The sequence below is a fragment of the Heptranchias perlo genome, chromosome 24, assembly GCF_035084215.1.
Source record: "Heptranchias perlo isolate sHepPer1 chromosome 24, sHepPer1.hap1, whole genome shotgun sequence".
In the NCBI taxonomy this organism is placed as follows: Eukaryota; Metazoa; Chordata; class Chondrichthyes; order Hexanchiformes; family Hexanchidae; genus Heptranchias; species Heptranchias perlo.
This window is the reverse complement of record NC_090348.1, coordinates 17,589,490-17,614,171: the sequence shown is the minus strand read 5'-3', so window position 1 is coordinate 17,614,171 and position 24,682 is coordinate 17,589,490. Positions and strand designations below refer to the sequence as shown.

Here is a 24,682-nt window from a genome sequence, read left to right as displayed (position 1 = left end):
TCAGAAAGTGTTGGTTCATGTTCCTGAAGTGGGAATTTGCATCTTTGTTGACACTTTAATCACTTAGTGATTTTTACTCCCAGTACTCAAACAAAGCTACAAATTGCTTAACAAACCTCACATTGTTGGAGGAAACCAAAGCTTCTGAATGGAAAACATACCATTTTAGAAAGCTGATCCACTTCTGCCAAAGCATTTAGGATCTGAGTGTCAAAATCCATGGAATTCTGCCATGCATTATGGGCTAAAGTTACAAGTCCATCACAGTCAATCCCTCCACACTTTCTAGTCCCGTCATCAGCTCGACAGCTTGGGCCTCCACACTGTGCTTCGGCACATGGCACCCCTGCAGGGCTTCCACAAATCTGGACAAACACATGGTGATTAGTGTCGTTTAAACAATTTAGCTCCTGCAAAGCTGATTCTTGTTCCGTCAAGAATGCTTGGAGTGCTCTGGGCACATTATTTTTTTAAATTAGGATAGGCAGCAAATAGATCAGTCTCACACCTAATGCATTAAAAGGTCAGAGCACATAGTTTAGATGGAATGCAACCATTCTGGGATCAATCATTAACAGAAATCAGCAATTTTTTGTTTGACAAATTTAACTTGCTCTGAACCGACTATACATTTTTCTACTGCACCACTAGAAATGGCTGCTTAAAATTGATCAGAATTCTTACAGTGCTTTTGTAATGTTAAAATTAACCCAGAAAATATTGGTGAAAGTGTACCTTTTCACTTAACGGTGAGATCTCTAGACTTTGCAATTTCTCAGCCAGTTCTTCCAGACTTTGTGAATGTTCCTTTCGCTGTTCCTCAAAATGATCCTGACTCCGTGAAATCATATCATCCACCTTTTGTCGAATGGTCGAAGATTCCAGCAGTACATTATCAGGATCAGTAGTGGAAGCATTAACTTTTGCTTCAGCCTCAAGAGACTGTTTGAAGTATTTCTGGACAGTGTCCAAGGCTCCTGCAACAGAGTATTGGAGAGGTTTGAAAACATCAAATCATGCATTACATTCAAGTGAGAGTACTGGATTCTGGAGGCCAATAGAAAATTTGATTCAGTGATTATCTATCCTTTACGATAGTAATCATAACCATGTAGGTTGCGCAAAATAAACACTTTATTCTTTTTACACAGGTGCCGAGAGCAGAACAATACAGAAATTTAACACGTGGCATTGGCTTGATGCGGAAGTACTTTAACAAGTTATGATTGTTACACCAAAACATTACACAATACTCACTGGAGTCCTATTTAGAGAATGCAACTAGAAACAGGAGCCACATTTGAAATTGCAATTAAAATCCAACAAACGATTTAAACATCCAGAGAAACAGATTTCAAATACATTCTCACTACATTTTGAAGTAATCTGAAGTATCCAAAAGTTCTTTGGGAGTATTGTGAGTAGGTTCATTTCTAAATGACACCCTTCACCATTCAAAATCAATCACAGATCTGTAGCATAAAGATAACTAATTTCTGATATGTTTGTAGATATCTAACAAGCTTGCAGATATTGGTGTAACACTATTTCAATTTCCAATAAATATAGACAAATACTCACCATGGACATCAGAGTTCTTAATGTACTCCAACCGTTCTGCTAGCTCACTCACAACAGCTTTTAAACTCTCAGCGTCACTCTGAAGGACATTTAGCTCTGTGTCAGTCACATTATTTCGGTCTTCTGTTGCTGCAAGATCTGATTCGATCAAATTCACCTTTTCTGCAAGATCTGTGACTTTCTTCCTAAAATCAAGAGTTTTAAATCTTAACACAATGACTTTATATTTATGACATTTAGGAAAGCTACAAAAACATCAAAGATGAAGTTGTCAAAAATCCTTGAAATTGGGTAGTATTGCCATAAGCCATTAGAAGCAATATGTAAATGAAATTAATATTTAGTGAAATCAGATGTGTCATTTTGATAATTACCAGGTACACAAATATAAACCATAAAAAGCATCCCTTTCCTCCCCTCACCCAAAAGATAAACCATTCCATTCTCCGCATACAGCTAAGTTAAGTTGACGATACTAATGGTAGAGACTGAGCAACACCTCTCAGTAGGTCAGATTTCCCAAAACATGATATTTGGACTTCAGTCTTTTGACTCTTTTCTGCACCCTATGAAAGATGGCAACTCTCCGATGTAACCAATTCTTCTTCCACAAGCAATAATGTACAAAAGCAGAGCATTATAACATCTATATGCAAACCGCTATCCCCTAAAAGGACTAATTGGTTGATCCAGTTGAATGTGGAGGATGTCTTTTTTTTCCTTGAGTGAAACCATTTCCATACCAGACAATAAGTAATGTTATATTGTATATCTTTGATATAGTTCAGGTTACAATTACAAATAATTAGGCCTTCAAAATAGGCAAAACCACTTCTTTCAGTGTATGGTGCATGGCATTTCCCAGGTCATGCTAGGACCCTTGTTCTTTTTGACAAAGTGGCAGCAGAGCACAAACCGATACAATGGACCAATAATAACCTGCATGTACTCTGGGCACAGATAGAATGAAGGAGCAAGTGGGTGGAATCTGTGTGGGTGGAAGTTGAACTATATATAAATAACGAGAAAAACGACACCCAATGGGAGAGAATCTAATATTCTTCCTTCAATCTTCATTTTCATATAATTGCAGAAATAATACAGAAAACTAAGCTGAAGTTGTGTGACTTAATATTGAGAAATCCTGGAACACGCCAAACATAAGAGCTTCAGTTTCAAATCAAGCCAAAAATGTTTATAAAAAGCATGAAAATTACTTCATACAGCTGCCTTGTAGATTGTTTCATACTCCATATTGACCTGTTATAGCACGAGTAGAACAAGCTCCAACTTTTCCTGGTGAATCACACATAGATAAAGGCCAATGTAATGAGATTAATTTTAGTGCAGATGGCTAAACACCAACTAAGATTTTGTTGCCAAATTTTTAAAAAGTTTTTTGGCTTGATAGACATGGTTTGGTTGTATCCAAGTCATTCCAAAAAGCCTTTAGTCCTTTTACCCTTTAAATAAGGGAGTATGCAGTGGTAGGCAATAATTCAGCAGCATGATTTAGTCAGAAAAAAAACTCATACAAATTCTTGGCATATAATATGGCTGTTTTTAAGACTAAACCAAAATGGAAGAAAACAATATAGAGTGGATCTGCCACTATATCATGAATAGCATTATAGAAACAAACTGAAATAAGGACAAACAATTTTGTTGTCTTGTACCCAGTTTCAGTTCCATATCAGTCGGTTTCTTTGGTGCCGAACTTGTCCCCTCCTTTCTACTGCAGGGCAAATTTGGCAATATGGACCAACTACAAAGTCACATGTGAGAACAGCATTCAGGTAGTGGATCATCCCCAGTGCCAAGGAACTCCTCGGTCTCTAGCCAGTTTCCCATCCAAATGGCAAACCTGACACTAAGTGTAACCAGCTCAGTGTTAGGAGCACAAAGTACTAAAGTTTGTGTACATAGAAGGGAGAGAGAAGAAATTAGCATACCCCTAGCTTACTTACTTGGCTTCTTCCAAAAGGTCCCCAATACTGTCAAGTGGTTCAGTAGCAGGATTTTCAGCAAGTAGAGTTCGTATGTCATTAATTTTTTCCTGCACAGCATTAACAGTTTCTTGGTACGGACCAACAATTCCACTGGCTTTGGCTGCATTGGCCTGTGCTACAAGTTGTTTGCTTTGTTTAGTCAGCTCTTCAATTTCTTTATCCCAGAGACTGAAGCATGCATGGCAAGGTTCACAATGAGGGTATGTACCAGAATACCCTCGCGCGCATTTATCACAATGTTCACCTGCAATCCCTTCCCGACAGATGCAGTGGCCAGTTGTTCGGTTGCACTGCTGTGTCTCAATGCCAAGTTCATTACAATCACATTCTGAAAAACAAAAGAAAATTCTGATGTGATTATATAAAAGGAAAACCAAAAAGAGTAAGCAAATTAACTCGATGAAAACTACCCAGATCTACAGTGGAGTCCCCATACAGCAAAGTTAAAGGGACTAGCCTAAACATGTGATAGAATTAAACATTAGTACATCAGGATTTCTGCTCCTTGCCCAGTCCCGTTGTTTAGCCAGTCTTCTGGCCCAAACTGCTACTACTGACACACCTGCATTGTGAAAATTGGCCTCACTCTCCTGATATAAATAGCCTGATAGTCTCCCTCATTACTGTTAGGTAAGACCAGGGGCTCGATTTTACAGTCGGGTTTCCTGTGGGGTTCCAGCGGGGGGCCCCCGAAAATCCCGATATCCAGGCACGTGACCGGATCGCGCCACGATCCCGCCCACTTCCGGGTTCCCCGATGACGTGCGGGGGTGCGTGCGTGGCCCCCGCTGGTGGGAATCCCGCAGGCAATTAAAGCCAGCGGGATGCCACTTGAGGTTATTTATTTTGCTTGTTCAGGTCATTAACTGACCTGATTAAGGGACTGTGTGTGATTTTGGGGAAACATGGGACTGTTTCACACACTGGGGGAAACAGTCCGAGTTGAACTGGACGTGTTGCAGCCGTCAGCCTGTGGCAGCTGCAAAGGTCCATTTGACATGTGTGGGGGGGGGGACCCTCACCCATTGCAGGAGGCCACTCTGTCACTTGGGACAAAGTGTGGCCTCCACGACCCCCCTCCGGACGGTCAAAGTCACCAACCTGCACACTCACCCCGGGGTCCGGAGACATGTGCCTACCTTGCGGACCCCCTCATTTGTACATATTGCGGATGGGGGCCGCCGTAGCTGCAGTCATGACCCCCTCGGAGGGCGAACAGCATCACCAGCCTCGCCATCCACGCCGTCCACCTCTGACACGTGGAGCTCCACAACAGAGTGCTGTGACACATCCACCTGTACAGCAGGAGGGAGGGCTACCGCAGAGAGAGACGCGTCGCAGAGGGCACTACCCTCGCCACAGGGTCCACAGACCGAGGCGCAGCTCCCCGGACCTCTCCGAGCAGCAGTGCACACGGAGGCGCAGATTCACTCGACATGTAGTCGTGGAGATCTGCAGGCTCTTTCATGCCGAGCTGCTCCTGGCTGGCCCCAGCACCATCTGCTTACCTGTCGCTGCCAAAGTCATCACTGCCCTCCACAACTTCTCCTCCGCATCCTTCCAGGGTGCAGCCGGGTACACCGCCGATGTCTCTCAGTCGTCTGCGTGGAAGAGCCCTGCAAATACACCTGCACCTACTCTGCAGTAACACAATGGGTGGCATCAGTGGTGGGTCCTCATAGTGATACCCAGGAGCGGGCATTATTGCACACAACAGACAGTATTCACGGAGACAAGGCAGTGGTGGTGCCAATATAATGTGTGATGTTTGTTGCTCTGAAATTCAATATAGGTAACACCCATGGCAAACCCTCAGACACCCTTGTGCATCCCCTTCATGCTCACGACACGTTTGCCTTACGCTGCCTACTGCACACATGTGATGCATGCCCTGTGGCTGCAGCACAGGTGGTGGCAGGTTGAGTGAGGCTGGCCGTGAGGGAGATGCACGAGAGGGTGAGTATGGGATAGAGCCATGAGATTGTATGAGGATTGGGTTGCATGTTAGTGGCGGGGTGAGTACTGGCGAGGTGAGTAGGTGCAGGTAAGATGAGGATGGGGTTTGAGTGGGTATGAGGGGTGATGTGACAGAGTAGTGTTGGCGGTGCCGAAGGAGATGTGGGGTGGGGGCAGTGTTGTGGCAGACGGAGTGTAGGGGAAAGACTACGTGTTCTCACTGTGGCTGACCTACTGCGGTCATTGCAGCGCCTCCTGCACTGTATGCAGGTGGGCGATATGTTGGTGGCGCAGGTGACCCCCTCTGCCACCTCGAGCCAGGCCTTCTTGGTGGCAGAGGCAGGCCGCTTCCTCCCGCCCGCCGGGTGGAAGATCTCTGTCCCCCCCCCTCCTCCTCACCCCATCTGATGATACCTGGGGTGAGGCATCATTAAACTGGGAGCAGCCTTCCCCCTGGGCTGCTCCATGCTGTAATTTGTTCCATTGGTTGCAGCAGGTCAGTGGAGGACTGCCCCTTTAACTAGAGAGCCTCCAGCTGACAGATCGTACTGCGCATGCGCAGCCCGCCCGACGCGCAGACCAGCAGCGTGGACCCCGGAGGAGCAGGTAAGTGATTCCAATTAGTGGATTGCCTGCTACGATCGCGCGGGCAACCCACTATTTTCACCGGGCGCGGAGACCACGCACCCGAAACCCAACCCGCCGGAAACCCGCAGGCCTGCTAAAATCAGGCCCCAGGAGTCAGAACAGCTATTACTCTCTACACTGTTGAGCTTGTTTGAAATTGGCAGACCCAAAGGCACTGGATGAGTCAAGTTTCAGTGCTCTTCACTTATTGGTGTATTCCAAGGAGGCAGCACACTAGCACTAAACAGTAATGCAATCATTTATACCATGAGAGTCAGCGCAGTTTACACCGTGCAGGCATGTCAGCAGTAGTAGCAATATGGGAGAGCACAAGACTGCCTGATGAGTGGCACTGGGACAAAAGCAAGGAAGTAGAATAAAAAAGTCAATGCAATTTTATGCAGGGGACAAATACCAGGCCAAAGCACTTATAATCAAGATATTGGATCTATAACACTTGGGAAATGAAATCAAAAAAGTCAATTGGCAATTGATGAAGTTTCAAAAGCAGGATTTAAAAATACTGTATTCCTGGTAATTTGTCATTAATTTACCAACATGAACGAATTATGTTGTACAAGAAATAGAAATATATTAAATATATTAATGATAATCCATTTACGTTAATTTTGCTAAATTGGAAATAACTTCTGTAGGACCAGGATTACAATCCCCCAAATTTTACATGTTTACATCCCACATCCAAAATACAGCAGGTGTTTTGTTTTCCTATTTTAACTAAACTTTAATCTTGATTAGCAGCCAGTTTAAACTGGTAGTACGCTACTTCCTGGCGTTTAATTCAGACTCTAATTTTAAACAGAGCCCATGAAAGGACTGGACTACATGTCAACTGTAAAGCCAACTGATTATTGTCTCCATGCTTCGGCTGGGGAAAGATGCAGCACTGGTTTGTTATACAGACTCCTGGTTAAATTTAACGTGTCTGATTAAAAATGACAGTAGCCTTTGACTTAAAAATCACACGAAGAAGATACCACATCATGGGTTTCAACTTGCAACCGGGGTAAAAATTCCACTGCACTGCTTCCAGTGCATCAGCAAAATGTGCACTCCCAGCCCATGATTTTGCTTTCATTTATAGAGAGAAAATCATGGCTAGAGCACCCAATGTTGCAATATATACTCCTGGTCCATGCCAGGAGCAGCACAGTGGAAATTCTAACCTCTAAACAGCAATTAAATTCTGATTGACCTCAACTTGCACAGTTCGCTCAGTAAACAATTAACCTCTGACCTCACCCAGTGTTTACTTAACAATTAGATACCACCACCGTAGCAGAATATATTGACATTAGAACATGGCACATCATCCAACTTATGTGAGCAACTTCTTGACAGCTCCCCTACATGTTCATAGAAATCTGTATTCACACTAATACATTTTTGTTAAAAGCAGTTTTGGTTTTCCACCTACTAGATAGGATAGTGTTAACTTATCTTTGTACAACTGGCGTAAAGAATTAAGCAGCTGCCAACTCATGTTTCCTGTTTCTCCTCTCCACAAATGTATGCTATGGGTACTTGATTTAAATTCATTCCCATAGTACTGATTTAGAAAACTGCAATGGCAGGTTTAGCTGTCAGTAAAACATTAATGAAGGGAACAATGGTAAAAGCAGTCACAGGTATAATTATTATAACAAGAGATCCTGGAGGGTCTGACATTACTTTGGTGAATCGTGAGTATCAAATCAACCTACAAGAAAAAACTAACGCTTTAAAATGAAATTCCATGGATATACCAAATTGACGATACTCCCAAAACATCTCCCCTTTCTGCCTCTCCCAGCAATAACAGATTCATGAACCATAAAAGCTAATTTACAGTGGTTTCCTGCCAGGGAAGAAGGTTTAGGAACATCATACATCAACAATGATGGGATACATCCAATTATACTTATCACTGTAATCAATGGAGTTTATAATAAAGTTAAATTATTACAGGACTACAAATTTTACATTGCATAATTTCCATTTAAGTGTCAGGATAGCAAAAACTGATAGGATAATGGGAAAGAAGTTGCACATTTAGGGTGCATTTACACTCCTTTGAAGCAACACAAAATTTGTAGTGTAAATCCAGAGTCAATGCCTGCTCTGACTCGAGAGCAAAACAAGATTCCCTGGAAATGCAGGGAGGGTCAATCCAATGTGGTGTCAAATCTGATCTACAAAGGGCTCCCTGGGTCCATGTGACTTCTTGGCCAATTTTCAAACCTACCTGGCCTTAATTTAAATGCTGAAAGAGCAGGGATTCTCCCCTCCCCACTCTCAACACATTTACGTTTCTAACTGCTGGAACAGAGCTCTGCAGATGTGTAAAACCCTGTTCTGGGCAGGACAGTTAGATTTTCAGCCTGGCAGGGGCCAAGCAATACCATTCTGTTTCTGCTTGACCGGAACCCAAATTCTAGCTACTGGTCCCAAACCAGCACCCAAAAACACTTTGCTGTAATTTAGGGGTAAAATCTCATTGTTGCTACCCCAAATTTTAGTTTGGTTCTCTGCTAGATTATAGATTTTTTTTTTCTCATTAGAATTTGGAGGCTCCAACACATTAATGACAGCACACCATTGTGGCTAAAATTGTTGCATGTGTTCATGAACCAGCTCAATAACAGAAACCTCAGTTTCGCACTACCTGCTCTTTAAACACTAGAATGGAACACTAAAATCTATTACTTTAATTAAAGTCAATGCTCAAGAAAACTTCCAATCATCTTGTATCTATAGTGCATTTATTTTTTAAATATTAACTCTGAATTATGTGCTCAAGGCAAGGGATGTTGATGCTAGGGAATAGAGTATCTTCCATTTCACTGATAGCATCGAATACTCCAAGGTCAGCTATAGCATGCTTAGATGCATAGTAAAGTTCCCTCTACTCTTGGCCAGATAATGTTCCTCAACAATCTCAGAAGATCTCCCCTCCATTACACCAGGGTGACATTATTCCCACACCAGTCATCATGTAGTCCGAGTAAGAATGCCACTTCTAGTAAAACATCCCAAGGCGCTTCACAGGAGCGTTATCAAACAAAATTTGACACCGAGCCACATAAGGAGATATTAGGTCAGGTGACCAAAAGCTTGGTCAGAGGTAGGTATTAAAAGGAGGGTCTTAAAGGAGGAGAAACCAGAATAACATTCATCTTATTGCTGTCTGTGGGATGTTGCTGTGCACAAATAGTTGTTGCACTGACCTACATAGCTGCACCTGCACTTCAAAATAATTCATTTTATGTGAATTGCTTTTGATACATTTAAGACACAATGAGGCACCATAAAAATGCCAGTCTTTTTCACTTGGAACTCCATAAACCACAGAGTTAGAATGAAATGCTTCAACATTAATACAATAAAACACTTTACAAAATGCAATATTTAGTTTTAAACTCCCAATAATTGGAAGTAAAAGCTGTAGAACACAAGTTATTTGCAACAATAATGGACTGTATGATCATTTTCCCCATCTCTGAATGTTGATATGTTTTTCCCTTTTATCCACTGAAGACTAAACATGTGCAAGGTGACCACTAATTAGGTTTGATAACCTTTTTTCTCTCAAGACCAACTAAGCAACACCTTTGTCGATAATCCTACAATCAGTGCACTTCAAACATTTGTGTTTCTACCCTTCCCGAAAAACATTTAAGCGCACAGCAAAACTGCAAGTATTTGCAACCAATTCAACCACGTACTTGACTTTACACACTACAATAAAAATATGCTGAGTATTAAATTGTATTTGAAGTAAATGCATCATTATCTCTGAAAATTACAACTAATTGTTGCGCATCTGCATTTGACATGCTTGAAAAAAAAAATTCCCAAAATTTCTGGTAGCGAAGAGGTGAAAGAGAAAACAAAGTATCGGTGCGCGCTAACAGGACACAGAGTAAAAAAACATTGGCAAGTAGTTGGTGAGACAATTAAACTTTCATTCAAAAACTTTCCATACAGGGCAAAATTTGGAAGCAAAACCACGAAATGCCTATTGACAATGGGGCAAAACTAACTGACAAGCCCCAAGCCAACAATTACTACAACGCAGGATGGGAATTATCATACAATGCACATAAATTATTAAACAAAAGAAAGTTTCAAAAATTCTCTCCCCTAATTGGGTCAGTATTTGTTTTCTTCAAAAAAGTAACAAGTTTTCTTCAATGGAGAAGTTAGAAAAGGGGCAATAAAAGCAAATCAGCCATGGGAGGAATTAATCACAAACGATATGTTAATATATTTTATTGTACTTTTCATTTTAATTAGTATGATAGAGTATGGAGAAAAACCAGACAGGGTGAACAGATTTTCTAAGGAAAGGAGTTGGTATGTATGCTAATTATTTCAGTAATATCTAAAGCACAAACAGAACTCAAATTAAAATGTTAATCTCCTTGTTGAAAGTTACAACCATTTATACATCCAGTGTAATCCTCTAGAAACTTGATCTTAATTACTTTTTCTCCTCAACAGTACATTTGACCACTTTGGTAATTTGATCACACATCTGAGGTGATGGTGGGATTGAGAGAGAAAGAAGTATAGTAATTTAATAAGGACCTTCTACTCCAGTTTGACCCCCGGGTGATAAGTCAATCTCCAAATGAGTGGGAGAGGATGTTACAGAACAGGAAATTACTGACCTCAACTGCTGTTTAACAATGGGAATCGACAGATGAACAAAGGAAGAAATTTACAGTCATGGAGGAGGAGAAGTTCACATAGTTGTACCAAGTTTACGCAGATCATTACCATCATGCTGTGGTATTTTGTCTCATCGAGCAGACCCTCAAAGTGCAATAGATCAAAGGTCTCGGCAGGATATCACATCTGTGTGATATGCTATGAATTTAATGAACTTTACAAAAGCTCCCACGTCACACAGTGGGCCATTTGAAGTGCTCATGTCATATGGGTATGGAAGTTGCAATTCTGAAATCACTTAGTACACTAATTGCTGCTAACAGTTGAATGCATCTCCACAAAGTCACTGCACTAGAACTAAGACGTGTGATAAAGCTTACAATTACTCATGGTAAGTTGCTAGAAGAGAGGTGCCTGCCCAACAAGTGGAAGTAGGGTAAGGCATGTAGCCAACTACATACAGGGGTGGGGTGAAGTGCCCACTCAATTTCAAGCAGCGACATGTGTAGGCAAAACACCTGCCCTTTGGGAAAGGAAAAAAAGACAGCAATTAATACCGCTTCAGCAACACACAGTGACTGACTCCGATACAAGTGCTTGGAAGTAGGTAACACGCACATCATCTCGACAAATGTTATAATACTGGGTGTTGAGGAAATAGGAAAAGGAACATAGCCGAATTTAAACAGAGTGTTTAAAAAATAAGTCCAATACTTTCAAAATATGGTTGAGATCAATTAAAAATTTACAGAAAATTAATTTTGCTAGTTTAATGAACACAACTAATTGACAGAAGTTAAATAATCAAAGTTGTTTAAGAACCCCCACCCGAGCCACTCAGGATTGTTTCTTTTCAATATTTTGACATGCCTGCAGTGCAACTTCAGGGTAGGTTGAAAGCCAGATGTTGTGTGTTTGACCACAGAATAATCTCTACCATCTGTAATGGTATTCAGTGACATTCTATGCACCAGGTGGGTGGGGATGGTTTGGGAGAGTATTCAGTTTCTTAAAACAATTATATACTGTCTAAAAATGCTCAAGTTTCTGTTAAAAAGTTCTTATAATCAAATTTTGCATGACCATACATACATAATTACATATTCTGATCTCTGACCCCAAATGCACGAAGTGCATAGAAATTTTACTGTACAGTTACAATTTTCTAGAAACATCAAATTCAAGTTATCTTATTCCTCAAATCATCCCCCTTGGGACAGTCTAAAATATATCCCTTAAAAATATTTCAAAAAAGTACCACACTGTTTTTATTCTCTGCATGACAGTTCCAGTTCCAAGCCACAAATGAAAAACATTTTCAGTTTTACATTTTAAAAATCAATAATATAGCATAAAAAAGGGTAATTTGCTCATTCACAAATTAAACTCTACATTTAAGTGAAAAAGCTGCTGGATTTTCAAGGATGGTTTAGACTGAGTTGCTACTTTATATGGTCATTCTTGGTAGTACTGAAACAGATCCATTAGTGAAATAGTATGTGGAGTACTTTAATCAAAATTAAATGTAGCTATTGATTGTTTAAATAATTTTGCATGATGTTATAATGCTACTGTGTCTTAAACCTTCCTTGTTCATAGCAAGTAAAGGAAGTTGGATTGGTCTCAAAAGTTAACTGCCATTCCTTGCTACTGCAAATTCCAAATCAGTATTGGCACAAACCAGATCCTCCCCAGGAAGTTGTAGATCCTGTTCCAGTATAAACTGGCAACAGACTCAACCTGAATTCCCCATTCCCTGCTCAAATGATGTGGAGATGCCGGTGATGGACTGGGGTTGACAATTGTAAACAATTTTACAACACCAAGTTATAGTCCAGCAATTTTATTTTAAATTCACAAGCTTTCGGAGGCTACCTCCTTCCTCAGGTGAACGATGTGGAACGAGGTGAACGATTTTTCCACATCGTTCACCTGAGGAAGGAGGTAGCCTCCGAAAGCTTGTGAATTTAAAATAAAATTGCTGGACTATAACTTGGTGTTGTAAAATTGTTTACAACTGCTCAAATGAGGCATTGCTCCAGTGGGCCTGATAATGAAATGGCATTTTGGCCCATAAACCTCCTTTGTCCCCAGAGTGGTTAATTTCCTCTGCCCAAATGTCACTCGGCTCAATAAGTTCATGTGGCCAGATACTGTAGTCAACATTTGCACGTGGCCATTAAATAGTGCTAAAGCACTATTCTGTCTGTGTCTCTCTCTGTTACAGGTTGAGAGTCATTGCCATACTAATGGAGGTAGAGTTTGCCCAAAAGTGCTAAGCAGGCATAAAGCCCCTCCTATAGTAATTAGAAAGCAATTTCACTTTTGTTAATGAGTACATGTAAGCTCTGCCTTCATTAGCATGAAACTGACTCACTTGTAGAGACTGAAGGGGCAGACAGATGAGGGAAACATAACGACAAGTGTTAACTCGCTGTATAATGTCTTGACTCAATTTCATCTTTGCAAATTTCAACAGGAAACCCCCAAGAACTCTGATCCATGCAGCTGTCTGGACTGAAGCATATGGTTGATTTTAAAGCCATATCAAAAGTTTAAAAAGAGATTAATGTTGTGCATTTTTGTAGTTCTGTAACTAACTCATTTTAAGCCCACTTTCAAGTCAGCAGCTTACGTTGTTTTAAAAAAGAAACACAAAAAACTCGCAATGTACTGACAGAACCTTTTGCACAATTAACTTGTCCAAACATTACTGGCTTTTGTTTGTATTGAATAAAATAATGTGCTACTCAGAAAGCTACTGCATGTTTGTCATTAATACCATTAAAAAGACAAGGGAGGAGTGATAAGATTTTGCAGTGCACCACAGAATGCACAGACATAATCTATTGGCAGTGAAGAGGATACAAATATTGAGACAACCAGGATTGATATTCACCTACTTGGAAAAAGGAATGTGAATTGTAAACAGGAAATCTTCATGTGCTGCAGTCATATTGGTAATCTGGACCTTAATTTCTCCCTTCCTTTCCTGAAGGCATCTAGCTCTAGTTGGAGTATAATTCCATATGTGCAATTAGCTCTCTAGCCATTCATTGTTCATGGGTCAGTCTGGACGCTGATCACTTAACGCCCAATTAACTGTGGTGGGCATTACCACAGAGCCCACTGTTTTCACATGCATACTTTCCAGCAGAGGATTGCAAGACAGTGATTAGCAGTAGGAATGCTGGTTGGTGTTTATCAAGCTGAAGTATTCCGTGTTAAATTGTGCAGCCCACTCAGTGGATTTCAAGTTTGGCAAGAACACATTTAGTGTAATTTGTTCCATTACTCGACCCCAATACACCCTTGCAGATGGGACACATCTATCCATTTCCTGTTACACATTTTAACAATCTGCTTTCAGATACTGCACAATTCACAGTTCTAGTGTGCAAATGGGATATTCAGCTAACAGATACTGGATTGCATAACATTTGACACAATTTTCACTCCCAAATAAACAGCCACTTTGGAATGAAAATGTTCATCACTCACACCTTATAAATCAGTGTTAACTGGATTGTACACATGCATACAAAAAACATGAGATGGCATGGAACTAAAGAGCTGAGGGGCCTTTCAGGAACTGGCTTAGCTCTAACTGTCCACCTCAGAAAATAAGATCACTCCATTCCATCCTAAAAGTTATATAGTCAACTTCAGATATAGAACTAAAAAATTCTATTTCACAGCTTGCCTTATGTTCTATTTAGGGCAATATCTTATCTTTCAGAGGAAAGAAAAATAAAACGTAGGGAAAGAGGAGCAAAATACCAAATCTGTTCAGTGAGATTATTGCGAGCTATGCAGATAATTTAATATTGTAACGTTGGTGTTCTAATATGCTGTGCCATGGGGTGGGAGGGCATGGTTTTACTTTGTAAATTCCTCAGATGGTAAATCTCCGAACAGCCGATTACATAACGTCCTGGCAGCAGTTCACTTGTTCGCGCTCTCAGCAATGGAGCTTAAACAAGGAAATACCTTTTAGGAAGTCAGAAGGAAGGAGTGAATGCATTTAAAAAGGTATTTTCTCCTTACATTGGGCTTACCATCTTCCAAGTACATCCCCTTGGTGCCATCACTAAGCACTCCTCTTGGTCTGCAGACTGACTTTCCAGAGAGACAAACTCAACATGCTCCTGTACTTGACTACAGGTTGGGCAAGGTTTGGGAGGGGGGGTGCAGCAAAATGGGAGATTTTGAAGCTGCACTATTAAAAACAAAATCACAAACTGCTCCTCCAATAAATTGTTCTTCTACATGCTACTTATTGACTGATTTAGTACAATGTAAATCCTTGCACCCTCAAAATGGAATACAGCGGTGGCAGGTACGAAAGTTGTTTGGGCAGGTTCAGTTGTACGAATAAAATTTTACCTAGTGATTATTAGGAGCACACGAAAGGCTGGAGAAATGTTGTGAACAAATCACAGATTGAAAAGGATAAATAACCCCTAAAGGACACTAATCATTAATTACATTTAAATTTGTGCTCATTAGCATCTGCCAATTACTTGCTGCTTTTTTCTATGCAATTATAAAGAAATTGTGTGTTTGCTTTATCTGTTAAAAAAAATTCTCTGTTCGATATGCCACAAATTTGGTGAAAGTTATATCATAGCACAAGCCCGCAGTTAATCTTGTGCACAGATAAATAGTGTAATTGTTAATCATATGGTTTACACACATCTGCTAGGGCAGATTATCAAAAAGGCATAGCTTTCAGTCCTAAAGGACGAAGCCCATTTACAGGAACAGATATGAAACCTTCTCCAGTCATAACCTTATTGACAGCTGATTACAGTAACCAAAAAAGCTAGCATGCCAATTTTGAAATAGAAAAATCAGTCCAATGATTTAAGCTATTGAAATAAATCCATATCCCATGCAAGGATGATTCTGATAACATGCTGGCTGATCATTTACAAAAGCCCTCTTTATATATATTTCCTTTTGGCTATTAATCCTGTGTAAAAATATTGTACTGTAGCTTATTGCTTTTTAAATAGATTTTAGATCTGCGCTGCATATCTACTGACTGGCTAATCTAGTGTTTCATGATAGAACAGAATAAATTCAACTCCAGCCCGAATATCTAGCTTATGTGGAGCCTAAACACTGGCACAGACCAGTTGGATCGAATGGTCTGTTTCTGCGCTGTTAATTCTATAAATCGAGTGGGCAAGAATAGGCGGGAGAATGAAATGGGGGAGAACCTGGTAACACCGAGCCTAAAGATATGGCTGCGGAGATTTCCTCTGTCTGCCTCCTTACAGCCGACATATGAAAAGGAGGTGACATTGCCAGGAAGTCATCCACCAGAATTCCCACTAGCTCTGCCTCCTGATCAATCCAATGTACTATACAGTGGCAAAATACAAGCGTACATTACCTTTGTATGGCAAAAGTGGAGCCCACAAGACTGTCATGAGGGATTCATGGGCTGGAACACCAAGACTCAAGTTGTGGCCATTGTGGAATCAACCCTCTTAAAAAGACGGCCAATTTCAAATCTGCTCAACAGTTTTGCTGCTCCCCCATCCCAAACAGGTGCCTGCCTGTATTATGAAAATTGCCTGACCTCAAACTCCAGCGGGGTCAGGCACCTGGGTCAAAGGTGGGACATGATTCCCATTTGTTATAGTTATTGATAGGTGTATGGTTTCACCATGATTAAAAAAGCATGACTGAAGTGTAAATTAGGAAGCTACAGTTATGAGTCAGTTAGGTATAAAAATGTATAGTTCCCAATATCGGAAGAGGAAATCACTTAAACTCCTATAAATTTAAGCTACTTACATGACAAATGCAATTAAACTGTTAACAGTTCTGTAGTGCTGAGTACTACACAGAGTTCAGTACTGAAGGCAAAGGTTTTCAAACTGGAGTCTGCGAGGAGATCCCAGGGGCTTTGAGAGGTCAGCTTTCTGTTTGTCCAGGCATTTTCTGAACAGACTGTCTCGAGAATTCTGCATTCTATATTTTTCTGTATTTGTTGTGACTTACTAGCACATCATTTCTCCTACTATATAACAAAAAACATTTTTGGCAACCATAATACTGTTTTTCTTTGGATAGTTACTTTGGTATCATCTCCTAAATCCATAGACATCCAGATTATATTACTAGCAATTATACTAGTGTTGTGCACAGTGCGATCTAGTCTAGATAATAAGCATTTTGTGTCAATTTTCCAATAAAATGTCAAAGTTAGATATACATTATGTTGCCACTACTCTTCAAGTAAAACTACTTTGGAACATCAAAAGGTACTCTGCACTTAATTTTTTCCTTGATCATATTAGATGTGGAAACTTCAAACAAGACCAGAGCAGAGTAAAAACAGTGCAGCACAAAGAAACAAAAGCTCTTTGATTTCTTGAAGGTAGAGTTTCAAAAACCATATAGCCTACCGGAGTGTTTAATGTAAACACAGTTGTGCCTTGAGAAAACAGTCACATGCGTCTCAATTACATGCATCTCTTGTGGTTTTTAAAAAATAAAATAAACTAAGGTAGCCAATTATCAACCAAATTTAGTCTACATTTGAACATTGTCCAATGTGTCTTGCAATTAATCCCATAAGGCAACAGATAGAGCAGGGTTTTTACACTACAGAAATAAGTTACTAGTATTTCCTGAACCAACATAAGCCTGGAGATTTTATCATCATCAGCAACATGAGGTAAACTCCAATATTTTGTGCGTAGTTACTTACTCAGACATTCCACATCAGGATCTCCCCAGAAGAATTCCTGACAGTCACTGCAAGTTTGGCCTCCAAATCCAGCCATGCATTGACATTGTCCTGTGAACTGGAAAAAAATACAACAGCTTACATTATATTCTTTTAACATTCAGTACTTTTACCAATTTGCAATTGAGGAAAACAAAAGGTAAACTGACCAAAAACCAACTGCAAACTACAAAATATATCTAATCTTCAAGCTGAGTAAAGTGCTTTTTTTCAGTTCCACTACTGTGGTCTCTCATTGAATTAATATTTTATGTCAGTTAGTATCAAAATTATCACCAGCTTTCATGCAATGGATTCATGCCCATTAGACAAGATTCCCAAACTTACTTCAGACAGAATTCCTTATCCCTGAAGGCCAGACATGGTTTCCCTCTAGTATCTTACTCTAGTGGGTGTTATACATGTCTAAGCCTTGACAGTGAGTGTAGGCAGACCACATGATTATAGTGCAGGGAAGGGGTGAAGAGGAAAGAGAAAAAGAGGGAAGCAAAGCCCTGTCCTGTCCTCCCCCCCACCACCCCCCCGTGTCCACACACATTCGCTTCCTGAGACATCCGGCAACAATCCAGAAACGGGATCCTTGGCTGATTTTCCCCCTGTACTGCTGCCACAGCTGAGATCAGAAAACTCAGCACAAACCTGGGTTCAAATTTGTTTGGTACCCCTGCACTGTATGGCTCAAGATATTCACTGGATAAAATTGCTGACCCATCAGGGGAGCTTACAGAAAATGTTTTTGTCACATAATTCTCAGCTGAATTTTATGTATTCATTCTTAGGATATAAGTGACGCTAACAAGGATGTATTTACTGCCCATGCCTAGTTAGTCTGGTAGTGGGCCTTCTTACAACTGAGTGGCTTGTAACGTGACTATGGTAAACTATCCTTCTCAATCTATCTGCAGCCTTTGACACGGTTGACCATACCATCCTCCACTAATGACTTACCTTCATCGTCCAGCTGGGTGGGACTGCCCTCACCTGGTTCCATTCCTATCTATCCAGCAGAACCACCTGCAATGGCTTCTCTTCCCACCCTGTCACCTTTGGAGTCCCCCAAAGATCCATCCTTGGCCCCCTCCTATTTCTCATTTACATGCTGCCCCTCGGTGACATCATCCGAGAACACGTCAGGTTTCACATGTATACTGATGACATCCAACTCTACATTACCACCACCACCTTTCTCGACCCCTCCACTGCCTCTGATTTGTCACACTGCTTGTCCAACGTCCAGTATTGGATGAGTAGAAATTTCCTCCAACTAAATATTGGGAAGACCAAAGCCATTGTCTTCGGTCCCCGCCACAAACTCCCCACTCCATCACTATCACTGGCCACTGTCTGAGGCTGAACCAGATTGTTCGCAACTGTGGTGGACTATATGACCGAGTTGAGCTTCTGACCCTATATCCCCTCCACTACTAGGACTGCCTACTTCCACCTTGAACGTTGCTAGTTTCCGCTCATCTGCTGCTGAAACCCTCATCCATGCCTTTGTTACCTCTAGACGCGACTATTCTAATGCTCTCCTGGCCAGACTCCCACCTTGCACCCTCAGTAAACTTGAGCTCATCCAAAACTCTGCTGCCCATATCCTAACCTCGCACCAAGTCCGGCACACCCATCACCCCGTGCTCGCAGACTTACATTGGCTCCCGGTCCGGAACACCTCGATTTTAAAATTCTCATCCTTGATTTCCATGGCCTCGCCACTCCCTATCTCTATCACCACCCTCCCAGATCTTTGCACTCCTCCAATTCTGGCCTCTTGTGCACCCCCGATTTTCATCGCTCCACCACTGGCGGCCTGTGCCTTCAGCTACCGAGGCCCCAAGCTCTGGAAGTCCCTTCCTAAACCTCTCCAACACTCTCCACTCCTTTAAGATGTGCATTAAAACCTACCTCTTTGACCAAGCTTTTGGTCATCTGTCCTAATTTCTCCTTATATGGATCGGTGCCAAATTTTGTTTGATAATCGTTCCCATGAAGCGCCTTGGGGCATTTACTATGTTAAAGGTGCTATATAATTGTAAGTTGTTAATGTTGTTAGAGCCAGAGAGCATTTAAGAGTCAACCACTGGAGTTACTTGTAAGCCAGATCGGATATAGGTGGCAGGTTCCCTTCTCTGAGGGACATTATTGAACCAGTTGGGTTTCTATGACAATCCAGCAGCTTCGTGGTTAGTTTCCACAATTCTCCCCCTCCCACCACCACTTTCCACAGGGGATCTGAACTCACTCTGGATTGCTGGTCTATAAAGCACTAAACTACCACATAGATGTGAATCCCTAAGCAATGGTTACCCCACTGTCTCAACCAACCTCCTCACTAAGACATTTTTAATTGAAAACTGTATAATTTAGCACTATTGTGCAAAGCTTCAAGAAACAGGAGCTCATAATGGAAGCCTGGGCACATAGGTCAGTGCATCAGATTGACGACCTGCACAATTTTATGAATGAAAATCATGCAAAAAAAATGGAAGTGCTTAATAAAATTTATTGCTATATTCTAATTGTATGGCTACTGGATTATGATACTATGTTTATTCAGTAAACACACACCTCACTTTAAATACAAAATGTTCAGGTTGCACTTCAAAGCCCAACTTAAAAACATTTACAAAAAAATGTTATTATTCATTAGAATTACTTCAGTGTCAAGAGCAATAAGTGTTTGTCCAGTAATTTTTACTATTGACCACCATGAAACAATAGTTCAAAATTTCAACCAAAAGTTTTCAGGTCTATCTGAGAAACAATTTTGCAGGAATTTTCTCACCTCATTACATGATGAGGCACGCGAGTGGACTTCATTACAATTGCAGGGCGCACAGCCTGCTCCACTTGCTAGTTTCCAGGTATTAGGTGCACAGCGATCACACATTAGACCAATCACATTGGGAAGACAAGGACACTGACCATTGGTTTGGTTGCAATGGCATTCATCAGCAGAAGTGCACTGGGCCTGTACGGTCCCCAAGTAATTACAGACACACTCTAAAAATAAGGCAGAAGCATATGTATTCATATTTCATATTGTACATTATAAACTATACATCTGAACTATTCTGAAATGCAAAATTACTCTGCAGAACAAATTACAAAAACTCAAAACAGAACAAAAATGCTTACATTAATATTCATTATTTGGGTTAAAGAAAACTTTCAAAGTAAAATTATCAATGGTATGACTTGCTTATTTGTGCAGAAAAATTAAGACTTAAATGAACATTAAATTGTTATCCAGGTGTCAGCTCTCACCATAGCAACAGAAAGCTGTGTGTGGGTTGATGCCCTATTCGAGGACTTGAGAATGTTATCTAGGCTTGACATTCAGTGCAGTTGAGTGAGGTATGTCTTTCCCACAAGATATTAAACAGAGACTCTGTTCCGATGGATGTTAAATTACAGGGCATTCTCCCAGTGTCCCAGCCAACATTCCTCCCTCAACCACCAATATTCCTCACTTAACCACAAACAAGAACAGTTAATGTGTCATTCAATTGAGAGATCTTATGTGCAAATTGGCTGTATATTTACTTACCTAAAGTGACTACACTTCAAAATAGTTCATTTGATGTGAAGTTCTTTCTTTTAAACTGACAATCAGAGGCAAACAACAAAGAACCATGACTGTTAAGAGCCAAAACTGGAAGAGGAAGTCATGGTTAATACTAACTTCTACTGTACTAAATCTAGGACAGTTTGCATGAAGCACAATTTGTACTTTAGACCTTTTCCAGCATTAATTGCAGAGCCGAAAGCCATCACACTGCTGTGCTCTGGAATTTTTTTTCTACCGTGCTATATTTCTCCCCATCACAAGATCATAAATAAATATCAAGGAGCAAGACCATTCCGCCTATTTTAGTCCATCCATCCAAAAAGACCCTGACATTCCCCGATTGTTGGGACCAGCCAGATGGACTGCTGTAGTGTTTTCCCGCTCCTATACATTCCTATGTTCCTGTGCTCATCTGCTGCTGAAACACTCATCCGTGCCTTTGTTACCTCTAGACTTGACTATTAAAATGCTCACCTGGCCAGCCTCCTATTTGCCAACCTCCATAAACTTGAGCTCATCTAAATCTCTACTGCCCGTATCCTAACTCGCACCAAATCCCGTTCAGCCAACACCACTCCTGTGCTCACTGACCTACATGGCATTCCTGGACCAGGAACGCCTTGATTTTAAAATTCCTACCCTTGTTTTCAAATCCCTCCATGGTCTTGCCCCTCCCTATCTCTGTAACTTCCTCCAGCCCTACAGCCCAGATCTCTGCTCTCCTCCAATTCTGGCCTCTTATGCATCCCCGATTTTAATCGCTCCACCATTGGCAGCAGTGTCTTCAGCTGCCTAGGCCCTAAGCTCTGGAATTCCCTCCCTAAACCTCTACGTCTCTCTCCTCTTGTAAGATGCTCCTTAAAACCTACTTCTTAGAACAGGTAACCAAAAGCTTGTGTCAAATTTTGTTTGAACATCACTCCTGTGAAGTACCTTGGGACGGTTTACTACGTTAAAGACGCTATATAAATGCAAGTTGCTGTATTGCAGCACTCAACTGTTTTAAATATTTCCAGGATTTTCCCCTTCACTATTCTACCCAGAAATCCATTTCATGCGTCAATCACTCTTCTTCAAAAGCTTCCTCAAGACCAACCTCTTCAACCACATATTTGGATCCTCCTTTAGCTCCTGTCCCTGCTCCCCTTTTTGTGCAACACTTTGGGATTTTGGTTTATTGAAGAACCTATTAAGTGCAAGTTGATAGGGTTTTATGGCATATACCCAGATCACTCCAAAATGCAATATTCAACATTAAAATGTCACATGCATTGTCATTCAATGCATTTTATGAAGTTTGTAATATGGAACCTAGACTGGTTTACAGGTGTGCACAACTCCTTGAAGGCAGCAAACCAGAAAAACTCAGCAGATTAGGATCAATCGGAATCAGGTTTCAGCTCAATGCACAACCATTCAGGTTCTTGATGTGTGACTGAGCTACCAGGAAAGACACTGGCTGTACAGCTGAAAAAGGGTAGCACTCGGAAAAATTAAGTTAGTTTCCACTGGAGAATTAGAACTCTAGCTGATCTTCAATGACTTGAAGCAAAGAAATGCCCAGCAATTAATATTTTCCACAATTTTGACTAGTTAGATCAATGCAAACAATTTTGACTAGTTAGATCAATGCAAACAAGAACAAATGAACTGACTTTAAGTGCTGCAGAAGTGTCAACAAGGAAGTCATTGAAGCAAAACTGCTAGTGGGCAAGAATCCTTTGTTAATTACTTTACCATTCTGTTCTGATGTTAAAATCATCAAGAGTGTTTATGTACATAAAGCCTTCATTTCCCTGGGGCTTGTGAAACCAGAGGGAACAAACATTTTGATCTGGTGATAAAGTGCAACAATGTTCGCAAATCTGACCTCGGGGGGAAAAACAGCTTATGGAAGTTATCTATTGTCTGTCTTTATTCCCTTTGGGAACTCATAGTTTAATTAGTCCAGGATAATTAAAATATCACTAAAGAAATCAAGGTGGTAAAACAATAAGGAGGATTAAAAAGATAAAATCACAGCAATTTACAGACACTTCTATACTCAGTCGTGGCTCCAGAACATTTTCAGATCGTGCATTTTTAAAATTAAAAGGAACAGCTTCATTCTTATTCAATTTTGTCATTTAAAAAACCTGCTAATTTGTCCTAATTGTTGTCGATCAGAATAGGAAGGGAAACTGACTCAATGTTTACTTTACAAGATTGCCTCCAATGACAAGTGGCGTTGCAGGTAACCCTGTGAACCAAGGCCGGGATATTACAAACACCAAAACTAGGTATAGTTTTGCTCTGCACTCAAGAGGAAATGTGTTATCAACGGCAAAAGTAAATAGTGGGTCCACTATTTAGATTCTGGCCACAGGCTGGCTGAGCCCTTAGCTCGCTATTACAGCAAAGCTATTTCCAGATTGCTGGTTTTTATACAGAACATTACATTTTCAATTTGGCCATGGCCTTTGCCAAAGCAGCAAACCTGATCTTGTACAAATTAAATATGCACAAATATTTTAATGACAAATTTGCAACTTTTTGAACAACTGTGCATATGCTATTCCTGCACACACACTGTTGTCTGTGTCGCTGAATCTTCCCCGTGGTATAAACAGGGCAAATTTAGCACAAAGAGAACTGGCACATTTTACAGGTCCATAATATAAACAGGTGATAAGAAGCAGGCGAGACAACACAGAGCACATTGGGACCCTTTAAAATGAAGCAATTCAGCCAAGAAATTAAAGCAAAATATATATATTACATAATTCTTAATTTCACGTGCAGTTTAAAAACTTGCCCAGTATATCTTACTTATGCAGTTCTGTTGCAGTGCATTGCCATAATAACCAGGCTTGCAGAGATTGCAGCTTTCACCCTCTGTATGATGTAGACATTTTAGGCACCCTCCAGTCTGCTTGTCACATGATTCTGGATCAGTCATATCGATGTTGTTGCTACACTGGCACTCCTGACAAAGCCCTCCAGTCTCATTAGGGTTACCGTAAAACCCAGATGCACATTCATCACACCTAGCACCTGTCAGATAGAACATTAAACCATTTTAAACAAGAAACTTTTGAGTAATGACAGCTTGTACGAATTACAAACTATACAGAAGCAGGCCGGTCAGTGTTGATGTTAATCCTCCACAAGAGCAATGTTCCTAATCTCATGTGCCCTGTTCCTATATCTTTTTATCCCCCTTTCCTTCAACCATCTATCTAACCAATTCTTAAGAGTTGACATGGTTTCTGCTTGAATCATTAACTCTGGTTGTACATTCCACGCCCTCACATCTGTCTGTATATATAAAAAAAATGATGTCCTGCTCTCTGTGTTAAATCTCTTACATTTTAATCTTGTATCTACGTCTCTTTAAACTAAGCCCCTTAACCAACAACTCATTCTGTCTACCCCCCACTCCCCCGGCCAAAATCCCTGGAAACATTGGCACACACACACTGCCAGCATTTCCTGACAGAGAGAAAATGGGAACTATAT

At 40.8% G+C, this 24,682-nt stretch overlaps 1 protein-coding gene across 1 annotated transcript in view; it reads right to left on the bottom strand.

Annotated features, from left to right (window-relative positions):
- Window positions 1–24,682, bottom strand: part of lamb1a (laminin, beta 1a) — a 70,593-nt gene that overhangs the window by 13,450 nt on the left and 32,461 nt on the right. Inside the window, exons 21-27 of the mRNA XM_068004824.1 lie at window positions 23,993–24,217; window positions 20,399–20,616; window positions 17,575–17,671; window positions 3,549–3,918; window positions 1,582–1,766; window positions 736–977; window positions 162–365 (exon numbers count right to left, since the gene is read on the bottom strand). Of these exons, the coding sequence (XP_067860925.1) occupies window positions 162–365; window positions 736–977; window positions 1,582–1,766; window positions 3,549–3,918; window positions 17,575–17,671; window positions 20,399–20,616; window positions 23,993–24,217 (1,541 nt within the window). The remainder of the gene's footprint in view (window positions 1–161; window positions 366–735; window positions 978–1,581; window positions 1,767–3,548; window positions 3,919–17,574; window positions 17,672–20,398; window positions 20,617–23,992; window positions 24,218–24,682) is intronic.